A 26,216-nucleotide genomic window follows, 5' to 3' on the forward strand; every position below is an offset into this window, starting at 1 on the left:
ACAACATATACATTCCATGAAGGAGGGGTACTCCTGGTTTGCAAAATATTCCTAAACAACATGATCAATACTTTGGCACTTAGATTCACTTCACTTTTCAATGCAGCATTACTAATAACCATTAGGTTCAGGTGCCCTACATGCTGTAGCCTTCATTATACACCGCTCTACATCTATTTAATCAAACGTCAATGTCCATGGAACAATCTGATTTCTCCAGTATAAATCCACCAGTAATAATGGATTATGTCCACTATTTCTTTTGAAAATAACTAACAATGCTAAAATACCAAACATAGCTTTAGATCGTCCACTTTTTACAAAATAATGTTATCTATTGCAACTAAAAGGCCACCATACGGGCAGCCACTGCTCCCTTTTAAAGCCAGTTGTAGGTTAACAGTAAAGCCATCAATATCAATCTGTTCTCTTAACCACACCTCCTGTAAAATTATCATAGAATAATTTGCTAACAAATGTGGTCCCTTGGTACTATTAAAAAATCTATGATATCCTCTAGTGTTCCAGCTCAAAATGTTCTGTTTCTTTGTAACACAACCATCAGCTAAAGCTCTGTTCCTTGGTTTCTCAATTTCTTACAGGTGTTACATTTTTCAGAAGCCAAAGTCAGTCACCATGTGCCTCTGATTTTTTAACATTATTTATGCTTTCCACTGGGACTTTACAATTTCCCTCTGTATTATTAGTGCAAAGGATCTTTAAATGGTCCTTACATTCATTAAATATGGTAGTTCATTCCAAATTAGCATAGCTCTTTTGTGATGTATTTTCTATATTTTGAGGGATAAATATCATAGCCCATTTGGTGTATAGCTTCAGCTTCCTCAAACAACAGACCTGCTATAATTTTGTATCCAATACATAATTCGACAATATCTGTATGATAGTCATTAAAAAATATACTGATGTTATATCTTTTGAAGCCAATAATCGCCAGTTTGGCACTTTGTGGAAAAGGGTCAAAATGTTTTTCTTATTCAAGAGGATCATTGGGTCTGGTTGGCCTGTAATTTCCACAGTTAAATAAGTAGGTATATCCTCGCTGCCCAATGAATTCTTAAGGTTCTTATTCCGAGAAATATTAGGTTTTATCTGGTCTCTTTCTTTAGATGGGCAAGAGGTATCAAAATTCTACAGGCTCTTCCGTGCTTTTTGCGGATTAAAGACAGTCGCAATTTGTAAGTGACCCATAGATAACTGGGAAGAATAGGCATCTCTAGCTGTTATCTCAGCATATGTTGGAAATAATTTGTTGTTTTCCAAAGAGGACATATCACTTTCACTATATGACTAGGAAACTCTTTGCATTCTTTCTATGATGCTACTTCTTAGTACTGGATCTTTTTTAGACAAGCACATATTGCAAATTGAATTTGTATTTTCTGGTTGGGCTTGTTGCGCTAGATCTTGCTATGTCACAGTTTGTTATTCTTCTGTATGGCAAGTTGTAATCTATCAAGCTTAACTAAGTTCTGATCAGTTGTTTGAGTAGATATAGTACATTTTGTTAAGATTATATCTTTTTGCTTTTCTGTAATGGAGATCTTACATCCACTTTTGACATGCAACTGAGTATCAAATGTACTTCCCTCTAACTTCTCCTCTATTCCAAAAGACTTCTTATCCCAATGTGTTTCTGCAACTTCCTCCTCTAGGTACACATTTCTAAGACATTTTCTTGTGTTCCTCTTATTTTTCCGGCCATCCTTTGATTTATTTATTTCCTTTCTTGGTCTGTACAGTGAATTTTCAAAAAGTACAGTTGGTAATCTTTTAGCTTGGACAGTCACTGACGTCTTGTCTCCTACTAGATTCAAGTTCTCACTTGTATTTCGTTGATCATCTCCCTTCTCACCGACAGGCAGTAGACTACCTTCACAATTCGTTGCATATGTACCAGCTCCAAATTCAAGGACTCGCTTACTTAATTTTTACTATTAATTTTAACAAAGTCATTGTGCACAGATATTAATGTGGCATCTAATTTCGGCATCGAAGTGAGGATACAACCAAGATTGTTTTTGGGTTCACTCCTCTGAGATGGATCCTTTCAAAACTTTGTAGATCTCTTTCAGAGCAACATTTACTTCACTAAGTTGTAACGAGTGGTCAGCTAATTCCAGCTTAATATTGTTGTATAAAGTAACAAATGAAGAAAGAACCATGTTCATGGCAGATACGGACGGGGATGGCAATCTAACATTGTCGTCAAGCTCACAAAGAGTATGGTACAAGCCTTGCAGAGAGAAATTATTACTGTCTGGATGGCCTGACAGTAATGCAGATAGATCATTAAGGTCTATCTCACCTTCTTTAGACCCATCACTCTGCTCCATTTGTACCTCTTTATGATTCCATGAATTTACAATGTACGTTACATCACCAAGATCTTAATTCTGCTGCATCATAGACACGTTTAGGGTTATAAGACTTCTGTCCATGATGTAGCACTCCTCTCCCCTTTTTCTCTTTTCCAGTTGGGATTTCTGGTATGGTCGGAGTTCTGTACTTGTACTAACGGTGCAATAAAAGTCATGCATCTTTAATTGTACGGTAGTGTTTTTAATTGTACTAGATTTTTTCATCAATGTAATTTGATTTATATTTTCCTTCTCTTTCTGAGCATCTTTGCAAGTCTCATTTCTATGTCCTGATTTATTTGAGGTTACTCACTCGTTGTGAATAGATTCTTCATACCCTAGGTGAGGTCTTTTTGACCCTGGCACAGAAGAAAAGGTTAGCTGGGTTTCGTATGCCAACTCTGCTGCAACAATTCCACAGCTAGTTGCTTTAGGGCACTCTGCACGAGCTTCTGCTCTAACGCACTCAGTGCCATCAACTTGCTGCTGGTTATTATCACTAATGAAGAGCTTGTCATTACAAAGAAACTTTTTGTTTCTACTTGCATCTGAACAAATCGTAGGCAAGTGCGTTTCAGTATTTTGTAGGTCAGCGACAATACTAACGACGAGTGGTGCTTGCTTATGAAGGCAAGTCCCTTTTTATGCATACTCCAGAATAAAGATAACCCACTAGGGAAATAGGCCAGGAGATAGCATTGCAAGGATAACAAGGTTTATTCACAGAATACAAGTATCAAGAAAGGACTCTTGTTGAGAACGCTCTGTAAAAATCTTCATGAACAACACTTTAAGAAGGTACACAGCGTCATCAGTGACATCATTATATACAGTAGAAACGTGCACGACTGGTTGTTGAGATCATATACATGGGCCTGCTCCATGTATCCATGGGGGATGCCAATCAGTAATTGGCTGGCTCTTCCCCGTCGGTCTGGATCCATGTGGGTACAGCTGGGCTCACCCTCGTGGTGAAGGTCAGGGCACACATAAAATACATTGTTCCTATCTAAACTAAACAAGCTAAGACGGAATATTCACTTATTATGGCAATCACCTGGGCGGCACAGGAAATGATGCCAGGGTGAAGGGAGGATAAAATACAGTCGTGCTGACCCACACATCCAGAATTTCATTGATACTGCAGTTCCCGCACCCAACGTCCCCCCCTTTTGGTTTGATCTCTAATTTATCCCTTCTGGTACCTTGTGTTACAAGAGAAGCGTGTTGTTTATTAAGTAGAAATACAGTTGCATCTGCTTGGATATTTTGGTGGACTCTTTATGGGGGTTAGGACCTGAGGGTCTCTTGCTTATCAAGAATGAAAAGGTGTGGGGGTCGAGCCAGTGGTGTGAGGCGGGCTTCGGCCTTGCTAGGTCAGGGCCAGAGGCCTAATGGCAGTTTAGTGGAGATGAATGGTATTGACACACGCTCTTGCAGGCCGCATTCTTTTAAAAGATACTGAATAATCGCAACACTGGAGGGACGAAGGGAAATGGACTTCCATGAGAACAGGGCTTGTGCAGAGTCAGTGTGTTAGCACAGAATATTGGGCCTTGGGAACGAACACGGGGCCTGTAGTGTTATCCCTTCTGGGCCTAGTACAAAATGGAGTCACTGGCTACGGGTTTTTCTAATGTCAGTCATCTACTTCTAAGCACTGCAGGGCCTCTTCATGTTGCCCAGTGATGCAAATTGCTCCCCCTTGTATATTATATCACATCGTAGGGGGTCCGCCTTACTTGAAAGCTCCTAGGTGGGTGGGATATACTAATTTCCATCCCAACACTTATGAGGAGCAAACGCAGGTAAGAGTTCCTTGTTTCTCAGTGAAGGAGACCCAGTTCGTTCATGTACCAACTGGGTAACCACTTTCTGGGAATCGCTATCTTCCCTAAGGGGATATTTTGGTTGAAACAGAGCTGCAACTAACAATATCAGAGTTATCTGAGGTTCCACAGCAGTTTTACTTCGCAATTTATACATTTTGCCATATATAAAATAAAAGTTTCAGAAGGATTTGGCGGGGTTACTTCTCACTTACAGTTCTATGTCCTGTCTCCTTATGCCAGCCAGCCGAACTGCCAAACTGCTTTTCTCACTTCCACGCTTCGCACGCAAGACACCTTTTCAGGAGACTGTCAGTAGATCTCCAAACTGCTTCCAGGTGGTTTAAAGGCACGGCGCACCAAAGAAATGACTTAGAGAACGTCCACAGCCAAACTGCTTTCCTCACTTTCCACTTTCAAATAGGTGCAGGGAAAAGTGACTGGAGGCCCTGCAAATGGTAATGGTGCACAGTATAAGTCAATTTAACATAACATGACATAACATAACTATTTTCTACATATTGCAAAGAGCATTGCATTTGTGGATGTGGGGAGCATTAGGAAATTCAAAGAAATGTCTCCTTATTTGTGCAAAAGCGCAAAGGGGGTAAAAAAGGGAATCTGAATGTCTTCATCTATGAGGTGCACATTCGGAAACCCTTTGAGAATAGGGCACAAGGATGTTTAGTGCAAGCGAGAAGATGCGCAAGTGCAGCTCATCACTTGCACCAAAAAAGGTTTTGAGAATCTTCCCCATCCTTTCTTAAAATCCATAAGGATTTAAAAAAAATATTTAACCAAATTCAAGCCAAGGAACCCTAATGCTTGAAGTGGGTTGAAGCGATTCGAGCATTTACTGACTCAACCTGATTTGACTGTCTCCATGGAGGATCGAATGGATCTGGCTGATTCAGACCTTTTTTTCAAAGGTTCGAACTAGCATTCGAGTTGAGCATTTTAAGGCTTGCCCATCCCTTCCAGATACCCTGCTTCCCTGAGAGTGTACAGTATTCATTGAGTATTCATTTATGCTTAGTGCCTATCAGAGGGCTGTCTCCCTCAGTCTTCTGAGACCCTAAAAATATTGGATATTATTTTCTGCTGCCTTCCCCCGACTAACTGACTCTGCTCTAAGGTCTCCTACCACCTGACACTACACACATAACCCCCCCCCCCACAGATGGCCCCTCAGGTCTAGCCGTTAGCACATTAACACTGACCGAGCCACAACTAAGCTCTCCTCTTTAGCCCTGTTGCACTCACCGACATCAGTGGCTTATCCAACCCAAAGAGCTGTGGTCTATCAGATCTTTGTCTCATCCCTATGGATAACATACTCCCAAATTTCTGTGCCAAACTGATAGAAAGCAGATTGACACACATCCCCCATGTATACCTTGTTGGGGACAATCCAGGTAGGTGTGAGGGCTACTAGAAGTTTGTGGACTCTCGGAAGGCCCAACACTTTCCCCCAAAAAGGAACTTAGACCCAGCCAGACAGCAAGTTCAAACTGTGGTTTATTACAGCCAAAACCAACAGGAATCAGTACAAGGATAGAAGAAATCCACAGACATCTCAACGTCTTCTGGCTCGCAGGCCAGGTTTGTCATGCTGTGGCATCATAGTTACATCACAACCTGGGCCCCTCTCCAGAAAACCTATTGGCCCACTGGATTGGCCATCAGGAGCCTAATAACATATATAATCCTCTATATGAGTTACTCTACTGGCCCTCGCATGTCAGGTGGCTGACCTGGTCCATCCCGAACAATGTTGCAGTGTGAGGGTCTTACCATTGGTTCTTGCCTGTTGCTACCCACCCCTACGATACTGAACTGTGGTTGGCTAGAGCTGACGTCTCCAGGCCTGGGATCTGCAAAGATTATCAGCTCTCGGTATACCTTCTCAAGGTAATAAGACCAACTATGTGCCTGTATTGTAACTTGTGTGTACCACCATAGACTATAAAAGTGCCTGTTCATCTCGTGCAACACTTGTCTCACAGTGTAACATCTTTGTTGCAAGTTCCTGTCTGCTGCATGAGATCGACTGTCTTTCCCAGGTCTGGTTTCGATTCATCATCTGAGTCAGCCGGGGTCACATGTTCAGAGACCGTGATTTGGAGCTTCTGCAGCTCTGAATTATGAGGAATTATTCGTATTTACTGCAGCTGTTGTTACTGTCGTTCAGGGAATGGAATGTCGTTCGTATCTGGTGGCCTTGGCAGCGGTTCTTGTCTCACACGTTTGCTCTCTGTTCAGTCTGAAATCGGCTCAGCTCATTTCTTGCTGACAGGCTTGTGGCCTGCTGTAATTTTCCTAAACCATTATGCAGTTGCTACAGTGTCCATGCTATTCTATATTCTACATATGTTAGTCACATTTGGCTCTGTCAGGTCCCATACGGGACTCCTGCAGTTTCAAGCCTGGATGGCGGCCAATGGTCTCTGCTTAAATGGGGACAAAACCAAGATCATACTTCTAGGCCCCAAGGAAATACTGCCTAAACTTAACAAAAAATATGACAACTTCACCATCGACAACACCAACATCCCTGTCTCCATGTCCGTAAAGACTCTTGGAGTCTACCTTGACTCGACCCTCTCAATGGCTCGACAAGTCAGTGCCATTGCCCCTGCCCACATCACTAAACATATAAATGTCTTTAAACCTTTCCTAACCCCCCCAAAACTGTCTATCCATCGCCCATGCCACGATAGGAGCTAAATTGGATTACTGCAATGCCCTCCTTGCAGGTTCCTCAGACAAAAATTTCAACAGGCTCCAAATAGTGCAAAACAATGCGCTCCGAGCAGCCCTCAGCATCCCCAAAAGAGTCCACATCACACAGACCAGACGAGCCGCACATTGTTATTACCAGTTAAGGAAAGGATCAATTTCAAGATCCACACCCTCACACACAAATGCATCAGTCTCTCTGCCCCATCCTACTTATCTGAAACCATCACCAGAGACACTTCTACACGCCCCAAAAGAAGTCACCACGCCAACCAACTCTGCATCCCACACATCAAAAGAGAAAACGTCAGAGATATAGGCTTCCCTCGCATAGCTCCCAAACTGTGGCATACATTTCCCAACGCACTTAGAGTTGAACCATCCCTATCCGCCTTCCGCAAAACCCTCAAAACCACTCTGTTCAAATAACTCCATTGCTTACTCAGCACAACTGTTTTCTGCATCCTATGTAACCGCTAAGATTTTTGTATCCTCTCTAACCAGCAAGTTTCTTTGTAACAGCACCACGATGCGTAAGGGCTGCTGTGCGCTTTATAAATGCTAATGAATAAAATAAATAAATAAGGGTAATGGCATATATAAGCATCTGCAAGCTTTGTTCAGGATCTCTTGCTTCTTGCGGTTTCTGTGTTGCTGCATTAAGCTAATGACAAAATAATAAAAGCAATGGCAGTATGTAGATTTATCTGTCCTCTAACTTATAGAACTGTATGGTTTTGTTCTTCTTGTACGCTTCTTCAGTGTGTGTTTGTGTGCCGATGCGTGGATGGCACGTATGCTTCCTGTCTAACGCTGCTATGTCATGGTGTCTCTAACGACATCAGTAATGTGGCTTCTTGCCGCTTTAATCGATAACGTCCACTCTGGGAAACATCTGTAGCGCACCTGGTCTGTAGGGCTGGCTGAGTGGGTACCTCTCCACATATTTATCGATCATTGGAGCACTGGGAATTGGTCCGAAATAGTATGGGCGTTCACAGTGTCTTCTGGCCTTCTTCTGCGTCATGTACTTTATAGGAGGGGGAGGAAGGGGTGAATTTGCCCATCCCTCTTCAACCTGCACCCATCAACACCACAGGTTTCACATCAGCCTTTCCCGTTGTCCAACTAATGAACTGCACCCTCCAATTTGTCTTACAGAGCCAAGTACAGCGAGGCCACCAATAGTAGCAGGCAGGCACTATACAAGATCACCTACATAGCATTACTTAAATGTGTTTAACTGTTCACCAATCTTCTGTATATTATCTCTCCTGCTCTTGAAACTGCTGCTGAGATACTTTTGCATCTCAAGTAAATGACTTTTACAGGAGGGTTTCAGATTGAGTTCGGCTTTGAAGGCCTACCTAGCAGTCATACCAAACTTCTGGGATACTTGGGGCAGAATTATGGAGCACAAACAATGTATTTAAAGATGAAACATGCATATTTGTAGAATTACTGCATGCATAATTTCAAAACATCTGCATGTTTTGTAGCCCATATAGCCCATATCATGCAGAGACACTTGCATTTCCGCATGCAGTGAGTGGCATCCTCTGTGGAAAGAGATCCCTTTGGGTGAAAACCCCAGAAATGTGAACCAGGCCAGACGATCATTTTTACACTAGGGAATCAAGCCAAAGCTAAAACAGTTTGGCCATATTTGAGGAAAACATATGTGCAGCTTCCATTTATGTCAGGCTACAGGCTAGTTTCATAATCTATGTCTGTTAGATACTTTAATTAATTTCCAGCTGCAATTAGTAAACCTTTCATTGATCTGATTGTCTTCTACAGAAATGGAGAGATATTAATCTGATGTGGAATCCAGAGCAGTATGCAGGCATTAAGAAAATACGCATTCCCTCTGGAGATATTTGGCGCCCTGACCTTGTTCTATACAACAAGTAAGACATAGCAAGATAGAACGTATTTATTTTTAAGTTACAAATACATCAATATAATTTACATTTGTTTTTGTAGTAATGGAACTAGAGTCATAAAATACTGATGGTGTCATTTCAGGCTAGGATTTTATTGCAAAACCATAATCACTTACCTAAGACCTCATCATTAACTGGCCTATGGGTTCAGGTTTTGTACAGCATTTTATATCCTCTTATTCTCAGATCTGGTTTCCCCTAATCTTCTGTTCATGACCCCTGGATTCAAATCTGCTTTGATGTTTTGTGTTTTGTTCTGTTCAATTGTCTGCGCCTTTATGCTTTAGGGTCCATAGTGCACATCACAAATAATGTAATTTAATGTCATATTTACGTGTAAACCCACTGACTGAGCAATAATACTGCATTGCGGATTATGCAGATCATTTAGGACATCTGTTGATTCATTGATTTTGAGGGCAAGAGAGGCAGAAAATGATGACTGTGCAATTTCCTTTCTGTGTGCGTATGTATACAGAAGCAACCTGGCAATAAATACATAACCCTGTTCAGCATGTGCATATATGTCCAGTACAGGAAGCTTATTGTGGTATAAATCTGCGTACTGAAATAATGACATAACCTATAGAGAGGACAACCGATTAATCAATGAATACTGGGTAGTAAAGAGTATGGTTTGCTGTGAGAAATATCTTGATAGGTTGGAGTTAAAGGGCAGGATCCTCAGCTACAACAGCTTGCGATGTTAACTCACAGTGGATTCACAGCCAGGTGGGGAAAGAATACACTTGCATATTGTCATTTCTGCCCTGTGCACGAGGAATCGAGTGTTCACTTTCTAATTCTGCGTCCACTATACAAAGCACTAAGGAGTTTTTATTTGTAACCCCTATTTTGTGTAAATGGCACAGGGAATGTTGGAAATGCCCTAAGACTATTCCAGCCTACTGGTGAGTGGGATAGAATGATAAATGTGGCCCAATTTGTATCTAATGCCTGGAATAAAAGGCACCTGGTGGTGTCATCTCAGATTATATAAATAATTGGCAAGGAAGATTATATAGCAACTGTGACTAGCTATAGCCTAAGGCTAAGGAACAGAATAACTAGCGACAGCCTTAACAATGGGCCTAATAAATATCAACATTTGTATTGAAATCTTTATGATACATTATTTTGTAGCGTATAAGCACTTTATTAAGCAGTATTTATCTGCTTTTAAATTGTCATTTATAAAAACGAGGTCAGTATGTTCTAGAGCAAGAGGTTTTTATCTGCTGATGGAAATAATCTTATTTGGTCTCCTGAATGTTGACGAAGACTGTATCTATCCAAAATGGAATGGTATTGGTTCTTCAAATATTTGTACTACTTGAGGACCACAAGAAAATAATGTTATTTGTCCCAAGAGGTTTAACTTCGGAGAGACTGAAGCCCCAGGACATGTTGACCTGCGTATATACAATTTTGATTTATTTTAAGCTTTTAAGGAACATCATTTTTAGGTTTAAGCTTGATGTATTTTAAGCTTTTATGGAACATAATTTTTAGGTTTTAGTGTTCTTGACTGACATTGTTGCACTGTTTGTTTCACTGATTGCTCATGTATTTATTGTTGCCTTGTAATTTATGGCCTAGAGCCGACTAAAGAAGGATTGAAATAATGATATTTTCTTTCATTGCAGTGCTGATGGTGATTTTACCATTATACAGGAAACACGAATACTATTAGACCACACAGGGATGATTACCTGGGCACCGCCGGCCATCTTCAAAAGCTACTGTGAAATTATAGTTACACACTTTCCATTTGACCAGCAGAACTGTAGCATGAAGTTGGGCACTTGGACTTATGATGGCACGTTAGTAATTATCAATCCGGTAAGGAATTTGAGTAATGTAGTTCAATGAAATACCGTTGTTCTGAAGATTGGCTGACCAGGTGGTTTGGTTGTAAGCCATTTTGTAGCTAAAAGCCTGATCCTCTGACAACATTTCTTTCAGTCTTAAATGAATGTGTCATTGGCCAACACTAGAAGTACATTTTGACATAGCCAGCAGCGCTGCATTTGCATAGTTTGTTTTGAAGGTGGGGTAAATTGAGGATGGTGGGGGCATAGAAGCAAGAACAACAGTAGCATGAACACAATGGTTCCGGTTGTGGAACATGCTTGGACAAAAGGAGCCCTAGTGTTAAGCAAGACCAGGACAGAGCACACAAGCAGAATTGAGGAGAGGAAGGACAAAGGATGCAAGGAAAACAGGGGAGCTAAGCAGCTCTTGTGGAACCCAAGGTATGTTCTGGATACTAGAGGCAAGGAGTACTCATGTGATGCTAAAAGGAGCAGAGGTGTGGAATGACAGAATAAGGAGTCCCTGGGGTGCGGCACTCATTAAGTGTGTGATGATGTGGAAAAAAGGGCAGTAATGTATTACAGCCTCTTTTACTGCACTGCCAAATTAAGAGTTTCAGTACTGAAACTCACTAACTAAATTCCTTGTTTTGTGTGGAGGAAATTTCTGTCACACAAAACCATTACCTTATATTCCAAAATATCATTTGTTTGCCTGATAATCCAGAAATAGAAATGATATGCCCAATTGACTGAGGAAGGCATTTATTCCGTTGTGACTGGTGATGAGTTTGTCCACATTAATTTTTGCTTTTTAAAAAAGGAAATACAACTAGAATTTTTAAACATTTATTCACATGAAAAATTGATGTTCTTGGTTGGACGACTGCTCTTTCGCAGCAGATCCCAATTCACTTATGTTTTTTTGAAAATGTGTTATGTGCATTTTGCCTATATTTGCATAATACAGTGTTAATTAGATGTTACATTTGGATCTAAGAAATTTAGCAAAATTACTGAATTGTACAATGAATTGTGAGTAAGATTATTGATCGGTTGGCGGTTGCTTTTCATAGGTTTCAAGAGTGCCACCAGTGTGTTCTCCATCAGGCAAATTAAAGATTTCATTGTAATTCCATTCGCTTAATAACTGAGTTTGTCCTTCTCAGTGAATTTTATCTAAAAGCTACATGGTATTTTTTTCAGGAAAATGATCGCCCTGATTTAAGCAAATTCATGGAGAGCGGCGAGTGGGTTATCAAAGATTACCGAGGTTGGAAACACTGGGTTTATTATACCTGCTGTCCGGATACACCATACTTGGACATTACATATCATTTCCTCATGCAGCGCTTGCCTCTCTACTTCATCGTTAACGTCATCATTCCCTGTCTCCTCTTCTCCTTTTTAACTGGCTTGGTATTTTATCTGCCTACTGACTCCGGTATGTATTGTTTCACATTTCTTTGTCTGTTTTGTTATGGAGCATTTTGAAAGAATTGTTTAGTATCATAATCCCTGGAGAATTGCAGCATGACTAGTTTATTGTTTGTAAGTTAATGTTAACTGGTGGCATTTTGCCAGAATTGGCTTGAATGAATGAAGTCAATGAGTCTGACCTAATGTTTAAATATTGGATAGAAATGGGGTATTTTAAATCACAAACGTATGAAAAAGTGGGCAAAAAGGCCATATTATTTGTATTAATTTCTTTCTACAAGGTCACCAACGGTGCACAGCATCATTTTGAAACACTGTTTCATGATAGCTGTTTCCAAATAAAAACCATATCTCAATGTTATAAGTCAGTATGGCTCTGTACTAAACATTTGAATCCTATCTGTACCCCAATATTTGCCAGTATTACCACTATAAAAACATATATGCAAGCAAGCCACTGTGAAAAAACATGTTCATGCTGGATGTGCCCAGTATATGCCAGCAGACCACTGCAGAATAGGGGTATATGCTGTCTGTGTGCAACATATGCCAGCATACCACTGTAATCTGCCTGTTCATCATGCTATCATGCTGCCTGTCATGCATCACAGGTCATGCTGCCTGTTCCCACTATATGCGAGTATTGCTACTGTAAAGAGACATATTCTTGATTTATGTGCCCCCCAATGTATGGTAGCATTCTCAATTTAATTACATTTTCACGATTCCTGTGCCAACAATATATGACAGCATTGCCACAATTAAACCCTTTCATGATGCATTTCAGGCAGTATCACCACTATAAAGCACCTTCCTCGAGCACTCACATAATGCACAAGTATACAAAAACACACACACTCTAGCAAAAAGTCACTCCCACCAGAGGCGTTGCTAGGGGGGGCCTGAATAAAGTCACTGAGTCTGACCTAGTGTTTAAATATTGGGTTGAAATGGGCATTTTAAATCACAAATGTATTAAAAATTGGGCAAAAAAAGCCATACTATTTGTATTAATTTCTTTCTTCAAGGTCACCAACGGTGCACAATATCATTTTGAAACACTGTTTCATGATAGCTGTTTCCAAATTAAAACCATATCTCAATGTTATAAGTCAGCATGGCTCTGTACTTAACATTTGAATCCTATCTGTACCCCAATATTTGCCAGTATTACCACTATAAAAACATATATGCAAGCAAGCAACTGTGAGAACACATGTTCATGCTGGCTGTGCCCAGTATATGCCAGCAGGCCACTGCAGAACCGGAGTTTATGCTGTCTGTGTGCGAGATATGCCAGCATACCACTGTAAGAGCACATTATCATGCAGCCTGTTCCCACTATATGCAAGTATTGCTACTGTAAAGAGACATGTTCTTGATTTATGTGCCCACCAATGTATGGTAGCATTCCCACTTTAATGACATTTGAATGATTCCTGTGCCAACAATATATGACAGCATTGCCACAGTAAAACCCTTTCATGATGCCTTTCTGGCAGTATTACCACTGTAAAGCACCTTCATGATGCCTGCTTTATGTTCACAATATATGGCATAATTGTAAATGGTTAAAACATTTGTTCCTATGCTTAGTGCTGCTGGATCCTTGATTCCCCTCCCAGCCCCCTCACCACTCACATAATTCACAAGTATGCACAAACACACACACTCTAGCAAAAGGTCACTCCCACCAGAGGCGTTACTAGGGGAAGCCTGAGGGGGCTATAGCCGGGTCTTTTGGTTGTAGCCCGGGATAGAAGCTCAAGGGCGACAACCAAAAGGCTAGCTAGCCCCAAGTCCTGACAGTCCCGAGAGTCCCGACATTAGCATAGCCCCAGATCTTTTCCAAACTTATCAACACCCCTGACTACCACTCTCAAACACTTTCATACACACACCCGCCCTTGACACATGCCCAAACTCCAGAACACACACATGCATATATGTGCTCTACTGGCACACGCACCTGATCTCACACACCTATTCTCTCTCTCTCTCTCTCTCTCTCTCTCTCTCTCTCTCTCTCTCTCTCTCTCTCTCTCTCTCTATCTCTCTTGTTCTATCTCTCTCTCACACTCACACACAAACACATGTATGCACCATTTTAAATCCACTTACTTGCACGCCCCACAGTGGTCTTCATCAGGCTCCAGGTGGACTCTTCCTAAGCATGGTGGGGCTAGAATGTCAGTCATACCTAAAAGGGGAGCAGCCTAGCACAGGGTGCTTCCTTTGACTTCTGCCCTCCCTTTTTCTGAACAGCCTGGTGGTTTGTTTAGCATTCTACCCCAATTCCCAGCCTATGTTAGAGAGAAGGCCAGGGGCGAATCAAGGCAACATTTTACGAATGGGGCAATTTAATTTCAGTACCCTAATTTTAGGGTTCATCCCAGCTAATGCGGCGTGACTCCATAGACCTTGGCAAACCTCTACTAGGCATGTGCACACATCCACAGTACATAGAAATAATGCTCTTGAGTGAGGAAGGCAGCATCATGCCACCTGTCACTCATGGACATTGTGTCTCTCAGTGGAGGCAGAAAGGATGTGGGACACCACCACTCATGTCAATATGGGCCAACTTCCACTTACATTGTTGTTCAAATTGTTTAGCTCATGCCATGAATAATGCTTTACAAAATAAACAAAGCAAATACAGAAAAGATTTACAGTAAAAAACACAAGTATTTAGGGATGCATGATGCATCAGAGGACTCATTTTGACTTGCTGCTGCCACAAGCGTAGGTTAAGAATCCAATACCAACGAGTTTAAGGAAGCGTCCTCCTAGAACTAAATGAATAATTATCCTTGCCACAGGCTCACTACCTGACCTATGGTTTTTGTCACTCTTTGCAATTTCTCTAGAGGTGTCCACATTTCCTGGTTGCAACAACACATTTTGTTTAAATGTGCAAACTTATCTAGAAGGCTTACATTGTACTTGCAAATATGATTCCCAAAGTCCTGGGAAAAGAAACAAATGTAAATACCTGACAAGGTCAACCTCCCATGGACCATACGTACAGAACAGAGGAGCTCCTCCCAGCCTAGCCTTGCCATGCACCTTGGTGACATGAAGGGGAAAGGAAGGTCTAGGTGAGAGAATGCTCTTCCACAACTAGCCCTCACTGGCGGTGCCTCTCCTTATCTGCAATTGTTTGTTTCAGATTTCCAGTGGAGCTTGCACACACGCATACCAGTGCTAGTTTTACAAATACACAAACTCTGCGACAAGCACACCACGTCATAAACACTAACATGGACTCACTCATTTTCTCCAATTTACGCTGAAAGCAAGGAGGATAGCATACATACACACACTCATACAAATATGCTGTATTCTGGAACTTTCATACATTAATGAAATGCATACTTTCAAAGAAGCACAGGAGCCGCAATTAGAGATTGCTGCATTCTTTATTATCCTTATCCGACGGTCCCCTTCCTTTGCTCTGAGTCACTTCCTCCCATTCCCTGCCTTGCTGTCCCTACCATTAGAAAGAGGATGCTACATCACCCTCTTCCTTAAATAACGACATGAGTCCTTAACCGACTTCTTCGATCCATCGCATGAATTTTCTTATCATTTGGGAAAGTTGCCCTATAACCTCAGATGGAAAGAAAGGTACTCCGTCACAACTTTCATCAGTATATATGTCACCATCATCTTCTGAGCTGCTTGAGTTGAAGTCAACCATGCAGGACTCTTCACTTACACTCTCACCCTGAAGAGGAGCTTTATTGAAGAAAGAGGAATTTCACATAATCTTCTGACAGTCTCGCTCAGCAGAGATCATGGATCCTTGAATGTCTGTTATAACTGTAGGCATAGGGGAAAAAGCAGGCATCGCCTTGGGCAATTGAGCTTTTTGCTTCAACACCGAATCACCTTGCCTGAACAAAGATAACCTTGCTCTCCTCTTCATATCGACATAAAGTTTCATTTTGTCTTTGTTATTTTCATCCCTCTCTTGCACATCCTTCAGATGGTTTTTATGCAGACTGGTTCCACCCATGTGTGGTATCCTGGACCGGCCTTCTCTCTTGAACATCAGTTCAGATAGACATCTTCCAGTTGTACAGAGAGGGGTGTTTCTGTAGGCCACGAGTAACTGACATGAATATTGCATAAATGAACCTTTTGTGAGGTGGCAAACCTGTAGGGTTCTCTTTGGCCACAGAGGTGTGATCTTCCTCTGATGAAAACCTAGCAAAATCCTGACCACTGAAGGGGGGCGGGGGAGTGGGTCCATTGTCTGGTTTTACAATTAGACTGCACGCATTTTATCCAACACTGGAATTACTGCACGAGAAGCTGTTGTAGATGTGATTTAAAGGTTCAGATATCTGGCCATTTCGTCTATGCGCACCAACATATACATGCCATTTGGTAAAGGTCAAAATAGATAGACTGCCACTTCGTCCCACACATCACTGGGTAACTTTGTCATTTGTAGTGGTTCTGGAAATTGCTGAGGAGCTTTGCTCTTGCAGATGGAGCAGTTGTTTAGCACCTCCTCCAGCAAAGTTTATGAAACCACAACACCTTTTGTCTTGACAGACATTTGGTAGATACTATGCCCCTATGTCCTTCATGAGCCAGTTGAATTACTTTGTTCTCTAGGGAAGTTGTCATTACAATTCTAGTATGTTTTTAAAAGACACTCTGTTTTGTGACTGAGAGTTCATCTTTGACCTGTGCAAACATCTTGGATGCCAGTATATCAGCTGTTGATAATCGACTCGAAGCATCAGGTGCGTTCTTCCATTGTCCGGAATAAGCACACTCTTTTACAAAGATAAGCAAAGGATCGTTCATTGAACCACTTACAATAACATTTATTGAAAGTACCTGAGGATGTGCTTGATGTATCTGTGATGGACCGAATGATGTCCTCACTCCTTTCCCTGAGCTAGTCTCTCCCTCTGTGGCCAGGGGATGGCAGCCGCTACCTGATGCTGACCCTGGGGGGCGGCTATATAAGAGAGGACCACCTGGAGGGAGGCGACTCTCAGAGATAAGGGACTATGCCATTCGGAACAGTCACATATCCCAATTCCCTTTTGGGGATGTTTTTCCTATTCCTCAGGCTTTAATGGCTTATTGCACCACTCATCCTCATCCATGTACTGAATCCAGTATTAATATTCCCTGACATGGTAACCAGAGCAATACATTAATTACTGAGACGAAGAAGAGGCAGGGAGCAGTAGTACTCCTGAAGGAATCCCATAGTAGCTTCCTCAACAACACTGCAGTCTATTCTTTCATCAGACCGAGAGATTTAAAACCCACACAGCCAACAGCAATGAGGGGGAGCTGCAGACGCTGAGCTGTGTGGTTACATACGCAAGCACCAGCTGCAACGTTGTGGGAGAAGATGCAGTGGGAAACGCTGCCGAAGCTAATCCTCTCAGCAGGAGAAGGAACCAGAGTGCAGAGGACACGCTGTCTGAGATGGAAAGGTGGCAGAAACTAAAGACTGACACCGCAGAGGCGCAGTGGATGATAGGTCACATGCAGAGCCCACAATCCGATGAAAACCGAAGAAGAGAGGCGCGAGAGACACTTGGAGAACCCTGTAAGCCCAGGGATGAGGAGAGGGTTACCTGGTTGCCTGAAAGTGTGCGCTGCTTTGAAATAGCTGTCAGTAAACAAAGTGAAACATGGGAAGAAGCTAATAAATATAAAAGCTATACCATAAGTGAGCGAAGTGAGATATGTGATGAAGCTGAAAGACCCACAAGCTATTCCACGAACGGGCCGTTGAACATGCTTCTTAAAGGGACAGAAAGAGAAAACCGAGTAAATGTGAACAACCTTGAGAGATGGCCAATTATTTATAGCAATGCATGAGAGGCGCATGTCCACCATATCTACTTAGTTGTCAGGGCTTGAAGAGAAGCTGGCCTTATTGAAAACCCCCAGAAATGTTGCTTGGCACAGTCAGCAGTCTAGTATCTTGGGTTTTTTGTAGGTAATGGGTTGGTTCAACCCCAGAGTGAAGGCTGTACAAGAAACCCCAGTGCCGAAGACAAAGAAAGACATGAGAGCATTCATAGGGTTAGCAGGATGCTACAGACACTTTATTCCTAGTTATTACTCTGTTACTGCCTCCCTCACTGATGAACTTAAGAATGCTGAGCCCCAGAAAATAAGGTGGAGTCCCGAAGATCAAACCTGTTTTGACAAACTTAAAGCAATCCTATGCAGTGAACCAGTATTAAAAGTAGAAAACATTAATAAATAATTCATCCTACAGACCGACGTGTCACATGTTGGACATGGGGGCGTTCTTTCCCAAAACCACTATGGCATTTAACATTTGATCCTTTAATTCATTTGGAGTTTGTACCCTAGAGAAAATAACTATGGCACTATTCAGCTTGAGGCCCTAGCTATCAAGTGGGCAATGTGATATTTAAAATACTATGTCACTGGTAGGAAGTTTAGGTTAATCACTGACCATTCTTCTCCATTAACATGGATGAGCTTAAGGAAGGACACAAATGCACAATTAATGCACTGGTTTCTAGATATGCAGCCCTTTTGTTTCACGGTAGAGGACCGGAAAGGAAGAGACAAGGGCAGCGTAGATTTCCTTTCCCTTTTCCCAATAGATGCTGAGAGAACCAGCAGCATTAGGGGAAGGTTATGTGATGAATCTAATGTTGTCCTCACTCCTTTCCCTGAGTTAGTCTCTCCCTATGTGGCCTAGGGCCGGCAGCCACTACCTGTTCTGACCCTGGGAGTGGCTATATGTGGGCGGACCACCTGGGGAGGCAACCCTCAGGGAGAAGGGAGGATTGCATTGGGAACAGTCACATACCCCCAGGCCCTCTTGGGGATGTTTGCCCCATTCCCCAGGCCTTAATGGCTTATTACACCACTCACCCTCATCCATGTACTGAATCCAGTATTAATATTCCCCTGACATGGTAACCAGAGCAATACATTAATTACTGAGACAAGGAAGAGGCAGGGAACAGTAATGATTACTCCTGAAAGAATCCCATACCAGCTTCCTCAAGAACACACAAAGAATTATCTATCAACTACTGAGACGAGGAAGAGACAAAGAACAGTAAAGTTCACTAAGGCGGGGAAGCCTATGCTGCAATCTAGTCTTTGGAAACTCTTTAATCAGACCAGTAGATTTAAAACCCACACAGCCAACAGCAATGAGGGAGAGCTGCAGACGCTGAGCTGCGCGGTCACCTGAACGAGCACCGGCTGGAACGTTGGGGGAGAAGACGCTGCGGGAAACATTGCTGAAGATAATCCGCCCAAAAGGAGAAGGAACCGACTGCAGAGGATGCGCTGCCCAAGAGGGAAAGGCGGCAGAAACCAAAGACTGGCACGGCAGAGGCACAGCGGATAACAGGTTGCATGCAGAGCCCACAATCTGACGAGAACAGAAGCAGAGAGGCGCGAGAGACACTTCCAGCAGTCGGTAAGCTCAGGGAAGCTGAGAGGGTAACTGTGTTGCCTGAAAGTGTGCTCTACTTTGAAATAGCTATCAGTAAACAAAGTAAAACATGTGAAGAAGCTAATAAATATTAAACCCCTACCACAAGTGAGCGAAGTTAAGCATGTGAAGAAGCTAAAAGGCCCATAAGCTATTCTCAGAACAGCTGTTGAACCCACTTCTTAAAGGAACGGAAAGAGAAAACCGAGTAAAGGTGAATGACTTGACAGAAGGGCAAAAGCCCTATATATGAAGGAGATATTCATTCAAGAAATGATACGCCAAAACTGGGCTGGTGTTGTTTCATGGATGAAAGAGAACTGTAATAAAGATATGATGTGAACATCCTGGCCTGAGAGTACCCCAAGTGAAGAAAATTGTAATAAAGTTATGCCATGAAAGTCCTGGCAGGAGAGTACACCAGGTAAATAGAAGTGTAATAAAGTTATGGTATGAAAGTCCTCGCAGGAGGGTTCACCAGGTGAAGAGAAGTGTAATAAAGTTATGGTATGAAAGTCCTGGCCGGAGAATATACCAGGTGAAGATAAATGTGCAAAAGACTGTAAGGAAGTCCTGACAGAAGAATATACCAGGCCAAACCAAGTGTGTGTTAAATCATAGGTGAATCCTTAGGAAGTCACGTGCCCTAGGATCTTGAACTATTTGAAATGTGATTCTTTGTTTTGAACATTACCTGCAAAGAGGGACATGGTGAAAGGAACTATATCCCTGAGAATTGTGTTTGCGCCAAGAGGGAGAAGGCATCCTCTTGGTCTACAAGAAACTTGCATTTCGGTAACATGAACCTGGGGAAGGGACCCATTCCCTGGCACTGTGAACATTGTCCTCTTGGAATTTTGGTCGGATTTATATCTTTTCGTTGAATTAGAACATTTGTGCAACTTGAGATCCAGGGAGGATATCCTTTGCACCTTATAGTTAATTTTTAAGAGTGTGAGGGCCAGAATGGGATAGGGATAGTAAGGCATTTCCCAAGCTCTTTTGATTTTGAATAAAAGTTTATAGCCAAATCTATGAGTCCTCTGTGTCTGCATTTCATTCCTGGCTCCTCACATATCATATAGTTAATGTATTGGTCAGCATTCAAGACCTTTGCATGCTTGTCATTGGTATTGGATGTCTCGAAAGAAAATCCACTGGATTGCTGTCTTTCCGTAGTTTGTGAATAATATTAAAGCAGTATTCCTGCAGTCCCACCTTGCTTTTCTTGGCAGCATCTTTGCATTGTTTTCCATAGATAGTTATCAATGCTTCATGGTCTGTTATACTTGGTAACTTGGTTGCATAAAAGAATAAAGGATAGTGTTCACATGCCCATATTATTGCAAGGCTCTCTTTTTCTGCTTGCGAGTAGGCCTGTTCCGTCTCTCTAAGACTGTGGGCATCATTAAAAGTTTGCCGGTATCCCGCTGGTAATTTCGGCGGGATGCCGGCAAACTGACCTACCGTTTCCGCCACCTGATATCCCGGAATTTCTGTTAATACTGGTGCTGGAAATACCGGCTGTTTTTTGCCGGTGGGAGCCTGATTTACCTCCAGCTCTAAGCTGGAGGTAAATCAGTGAACCACCACCGGCAAACCGGTCCAGGAAAATTGCTGGTCACAGAACTACCAACAATTTTACCTGCAATTTTCCCAAACCTGCAAACTTGTAATGAGGGTGACTTCCATAGGAAACTACACGTCATGGTGAGGAAGAATCTGGTTTGTGTTGGGCTCGAATCGCACCCAGGCCCACCGGGCTGGCATCAAATGTCAGTTCTGTGTGTCAATCAGGATCATAGTAAGCCATGCATGTGGCAGGGGCAATATGCCCTTTGATCAGCCAGAAAGCCTGTTAACATCCCAGAGTCTGTGCAAAGTCAATGCCCTTCTTTGTGAGTAGACGAAGAGGCGCGCTGATGAAAGCAAAGTCTTTAATATATCTTGTGCAATAGCTAGCCATTCCCAGGAAAGACTGCACAGCAGAAATGTTTGTAGGGCGTGGTGTCAAAATCAACGCTTGTACTTTGTCCAGTCAGTTGTAATCCTTTGTCTGAAAGATGCGACCGAAGAACTTTAATGTTGACTTATTGAGCTCACACTTGTCAGCATTTAAGGTCAGTTGGGCTTCCTGTAGCAATATACAAACTCGGCATTGCGTGGCGTCATGAACTTCTTGAGTCTCATCAAATACTAAGATATCTTCACTATAATTGAGAAATTGTGTACTATCACAAATTACTTTATGAATCTCCATTTGAAATAGCTCCACAGCAGAAGAAATGCCTAAACAAAGTTGTTTGTATCTGAACAAACCTAAATCAATTGTAAATGTTATGTATTTCAAGGAGATCTGTAATTCCAGTTGCTGATACCCCTTATTGAGATTGAGTTTTGAAAACACTGTTACACCATGCAATAGATGCATTACGTCCGTCATCCTTGGTGCGAAGTTCTTTCTCTCTGGATGGCTTGATTCGGGGTGCACATGTCAACACACAGTCAGATTTGGCCTTCAGGCCTTTCATGGGCACCAGTACAACTGGCACCCTGAAAGGTATGGGACCACGCACTGGTTCGATAATGTCCTGATCCAACAATGCTTGTTATCCACGTTTGACTTGTAGTTGAATGCTCAGAAGTATACCTCAGTAATTTTGTGCCACTGGCTACACTGATTCAACTTGATTTGCCGATATTTTAATTTTCCTAATTCTTGAACTATATGTGGGACTAGTTGTCTAACCATATCCTTCACATTAGTGGTGTAGGCTGTCGTGAGTCAGTATTAAATGTGCATTCATCTAATTTTTATGGCAGATTTGAAGCTAAGGATGCACCCTCCGGGACTGGCACCTTTATCACATATACATCAATCTGAGGCTTGTGGTTATTGTATTCACAGGTTGCTAAAAATACACCCTTGCATGGTAGGGCTTAAGGAGATCCATGTATGTAAATATCTTTGTCAGCAGGCTTCAATCTAGGCAGGTGAGACATTGACTTCTGTGCGCTTTCACTAATTACATTTACGGTACCCCCTTGTGTCGACAAGGAACAGCAAGATGAGTGGGCTATGTTCAATGGCAGTGCCGATTCCCAACCCGAAAACATAACCTCTTTTCCTTTCATCACTGGACAAAGATTTGACTTTGTGACCTTGTTGTGGCATGGATTCAATGTATTGCATTTTTTTGATGTGTCTTAACTGATCAGGTTCTTTCACTGGATCTACGAGAGTAATTTTGAGATCTGTTATTGATCCGTGGAGTGATGGGTATGTGACGTCTATGAGCGCTGTCATTCAGGTAAGGGCTTTGAGGATGGATTTGACCACCTGGGCGCAAGTCTACGGTTGCTCCCTGCTTGCAATCGAGGAGTTAGGTTGTAAGCTCTGCAAACAAATTTGAAATGGTTCTCTTCACCGTAGGCATCATTACTTTTTCCTTTCGCAGAGCATGCTCCTTCAAGAGGAAACTCATAATCGGACCAATAGCAGGTGCGTTTCAGAGAGGATACTTGCTTTGGTTTGTTGTTAATCTGGCATATAGGTGCTGGTGAAATATGACGTATTGTCATTTTGTCCATCGAATATTTTTTACGTCTTTTGAAGTAATTTCTTCCAAAATCTAGATGACTCATATCGAACAGTGATTTTTCAATCGTAGAGCCTCTTCATTGGAATATTTGTCAAAGTCACAGTGCGTCAGACATGTATATAATTGCACGACAAAATTATCAAAGTTTTCACCCTTTGTTTGGATTGTTGGAGTGGAATTACATGCCTTTCATAGTCCACATTTTTGTGTGGAGCAAAATGTATGTTGAGGCTGTCCTTTAAGTCATAAAAAGTGGATGTGCTCTCACTTGGTAGTTCTTATGTGATGTCCCTTACTATGGGGCCCATTGAGTGCATCAATATGCCCTTTGCACGCCTTCATTCTGAATTCCCATCACGTCCTTTAATACGTCAGAATCTCAGAGCCAACGGGTCTACCTATTTTATTTTTATTTTTATTTATTGGGTTTTTATATTGCACCTATACACAATGGCCCTCATTACGACCCTGGCGGAAATCGAAAAACGATGGCGGAAATGCAATACCGCCATCGAATAGCGCTCGGTGCGACTATGACCCGTCACCGCAAAGTACGATGCCATTAGCGACACCGTAGTGAACGCCAACGCTAACTGCACCAAGCACGCGCGCGCGCGCCATGCCAAACCGCAAACACCACCATGGTGCAACGGTACGCCAATTCCGACCCTAGCGGACATGTACCTAACGCCATCAGGCATGGCGGAATGGACCATACCGCCATGGCGAGAAGTACGGCATCGCGAATCAACCGTAAACGGCCCCACTGAGTGCCTGTACACCGCTCCCTGCCCACAAAGTACAACTCCCCGTAGGTGCAATGAAGCCACAATGCAACCATTGAAATGTACAAGTCACCCATGCATGCCAACGAACAAAAGAAACACAACAGGGGCCAATGGGAGCTGCAGGGCACAGATGGCACGAATACACAAGCCATCCCAATGGACATGACCACAGTCCCCCACCAAGAAACGCACGCAAACACAGGCACCTGTGACCAGCAATATACCGAAAACCACATCATTCAACCAGTCCACCTGGCTGACCGGCATCTGTTACACAAAACCCAATCCCCCGCCCCTGAGCATGACAACATTCAAACTGGCATATTGGCAGCCCCCATCCCTGACCTCACTGGGCTTCGTAGGCAAACGCGCACAGCACAGTACCACGCAACTAAACCCCGAAGCTGGAACCCAATGCAGATCTCCTCACAATACATCGCCCCCCAAATAGGCATATGCCACATCACTTGCAAAGAAAAACGCTACACGGGCCAAATCAGAATAGACATTTATGCACATCAAAATCACCAAGCACATACAGCCATCAGGCCATGAAATCCAAAACACCAACCACCATTGTGGGCTGCTTCCGCAAGAAACGACCAGCCACTACCTGTGTGTCGCCCTGTTCCCCCATGGTACACAGAGCCACATTCACGTCCGAAAAGGCAACATGGAAGCGCACAGAACCGCAGGGCCGTCCCAATGGGGAGGCACTAGTCCAGCTGAAAGGCCGAAATGTTGCTCCGAGCCACCAGAACTGCGTAAGGGCATGTGGGCCATTGGCGATCGTCCCATAAGATCGTAATGCTGCTCCACTGATTAACACGAAGCAGCAGGTGTCGGGAGTAAAATCCATCTGCAGGAGTGGCATACAGATGGCAGTGGCAAAAGGGGAGGAGATACCTGTCAACAAAAAGAAAAGAAAAAGAACAGAATGGCCATCAGAACTACATACCAACAACTCACTTCAATGATCACACGAAATCCACAGCCATATGCATGCTAGCCCACTCCAAAGGAACATCACCACCCCAAAACCACTTGCGACTCACAACCATCTATATCGAGGTGCAAACACCATCACAAACGAGTGTCTGAGGGCGCCTCGAGACAGGGAGGGCTCAACAAGGCCAGATGGACGATGGTCCCACTATGGCAGCCCTGCATCACATAGCGTAGGGGAGGCGGATAGATCCCAAGAAGCCCTGTACATGGCAAACTCTGTACCAAATCACCTGCCCATGCATCCATCCATCATTCCCTCATCCCGGGATCAAAATGCCTGAATAATTACTCACATGACATTAGAAACATCCATTGAGTCTGTGCGTTATGCAGCCTGCTAAATCCACAGTGCCCCAGCCCGTAATTCCAGTGTTCTGAAGTAACATGTATTTGGGAACGGACGGCCTCATCGCCCACGTAGCTATTGCGCATCCCAAACTATTCATATCAATCATTGCTCCCTCGCCATGGGCCCTGTCTCAAGGACATAGAACAATAGAACGTTACATTTGCAGTCAGACCTGTGGGCATCTCCTCGCCGCTAGCTGGAAACCGAAAGCGCCGCCCTTCGAATTCCTCATTTGCAACATCACGTCGAAAAGGCATCTGTGGCCGTTTGAAATCACTAATTATCCCATCGAGTGCGGCTGTGTGTGAAAATGGCAACTGCCTTCACTCACAAATGGGACGCCCCGCCCGTCGGTGAAGCTCGGTACAGTGATGCATGAGGGCCCACCGTTAACCGAGTACTACGTCCCACTGACCCCTCACAAGTCTGTTCGCGACTGCACAGATAGTACGTGAAACAATGGGACCACAGCGGAATGAACATATCAACCAATCTTACACGGCCATCGGGTACAAATACATGATTGCAATAGCAAGATGCCATTCCCCGAATTGCAGCGTTGTGCGCGGGACGTGCTCGGCCAAAGGGGAGAGCAGTTTGCACAGGTGGAATTAATCACCACAGGTGGAGGCCATACAGCCTGAAAACACATAAATTGCACAGCCAGTCCCCTCCCACAACCACACCGAAATGCTACCGGCAGGACTCGCGATGTTGGCCCTGGGGGACCTGATAGCACTGCAAGTGCTCCGACTCCAAGAAGTAGACGAACACCAACTACAACCAGCCGCACGGAGGAGGAGGAGGCCAAGGCAGGGCCAGCAAGGCCCACCAGCACAGCCACTA

The 26,216-nt window shown here is 43.1% G+C and overlaps 1 protein-coding gene across 1 annotated transcript in view; it reads left to right on the plus strand.

The window, feature by feature from the left end:
• CHRNA1 (cholinergic receptor nicotinic alpha 1 subunit) overlaps positions 1–26,216 on the plus strand; it is a 110,266-nt gene that overhangs the window by 17,318 nt on the left and 66,732 nt on the right. Inside the window, exons 4-6 of the mRNA XM_069616146.1 lie at positions 8,750–8,859; positions 10,542–10,737; positions 11,916–12,153. Coding sequence (XP_069472247.1) covers positions 8,750–8,859; positions 10,542–10,737; positions 11,916–12,153 — 544 coding nt within the window. The remainder of the gene's footprint in view (positions 1–8,749; positions 8,860–10,541; positions 10,738–11,915; positions 12,154–26,216) is intronic.

The sequence above is a fragment of the Ambystoma mexicanum genome, chromosome 9 (assembly GCF_040938575.1).
Source record: "Ambystoma mexicanum isolate Mex_15411 chromosome 9, UKY_AmexF1_1, whole genome shotgun sequence".
In the NCBI taxonomy this organism is placed as follows: domain Eukaryota; kingdom Metazoa; phylum Chordata; class Amphibia; order Caudata; family Ambystomatidae; genus Ambystoma; species Ambystoma mexicanum.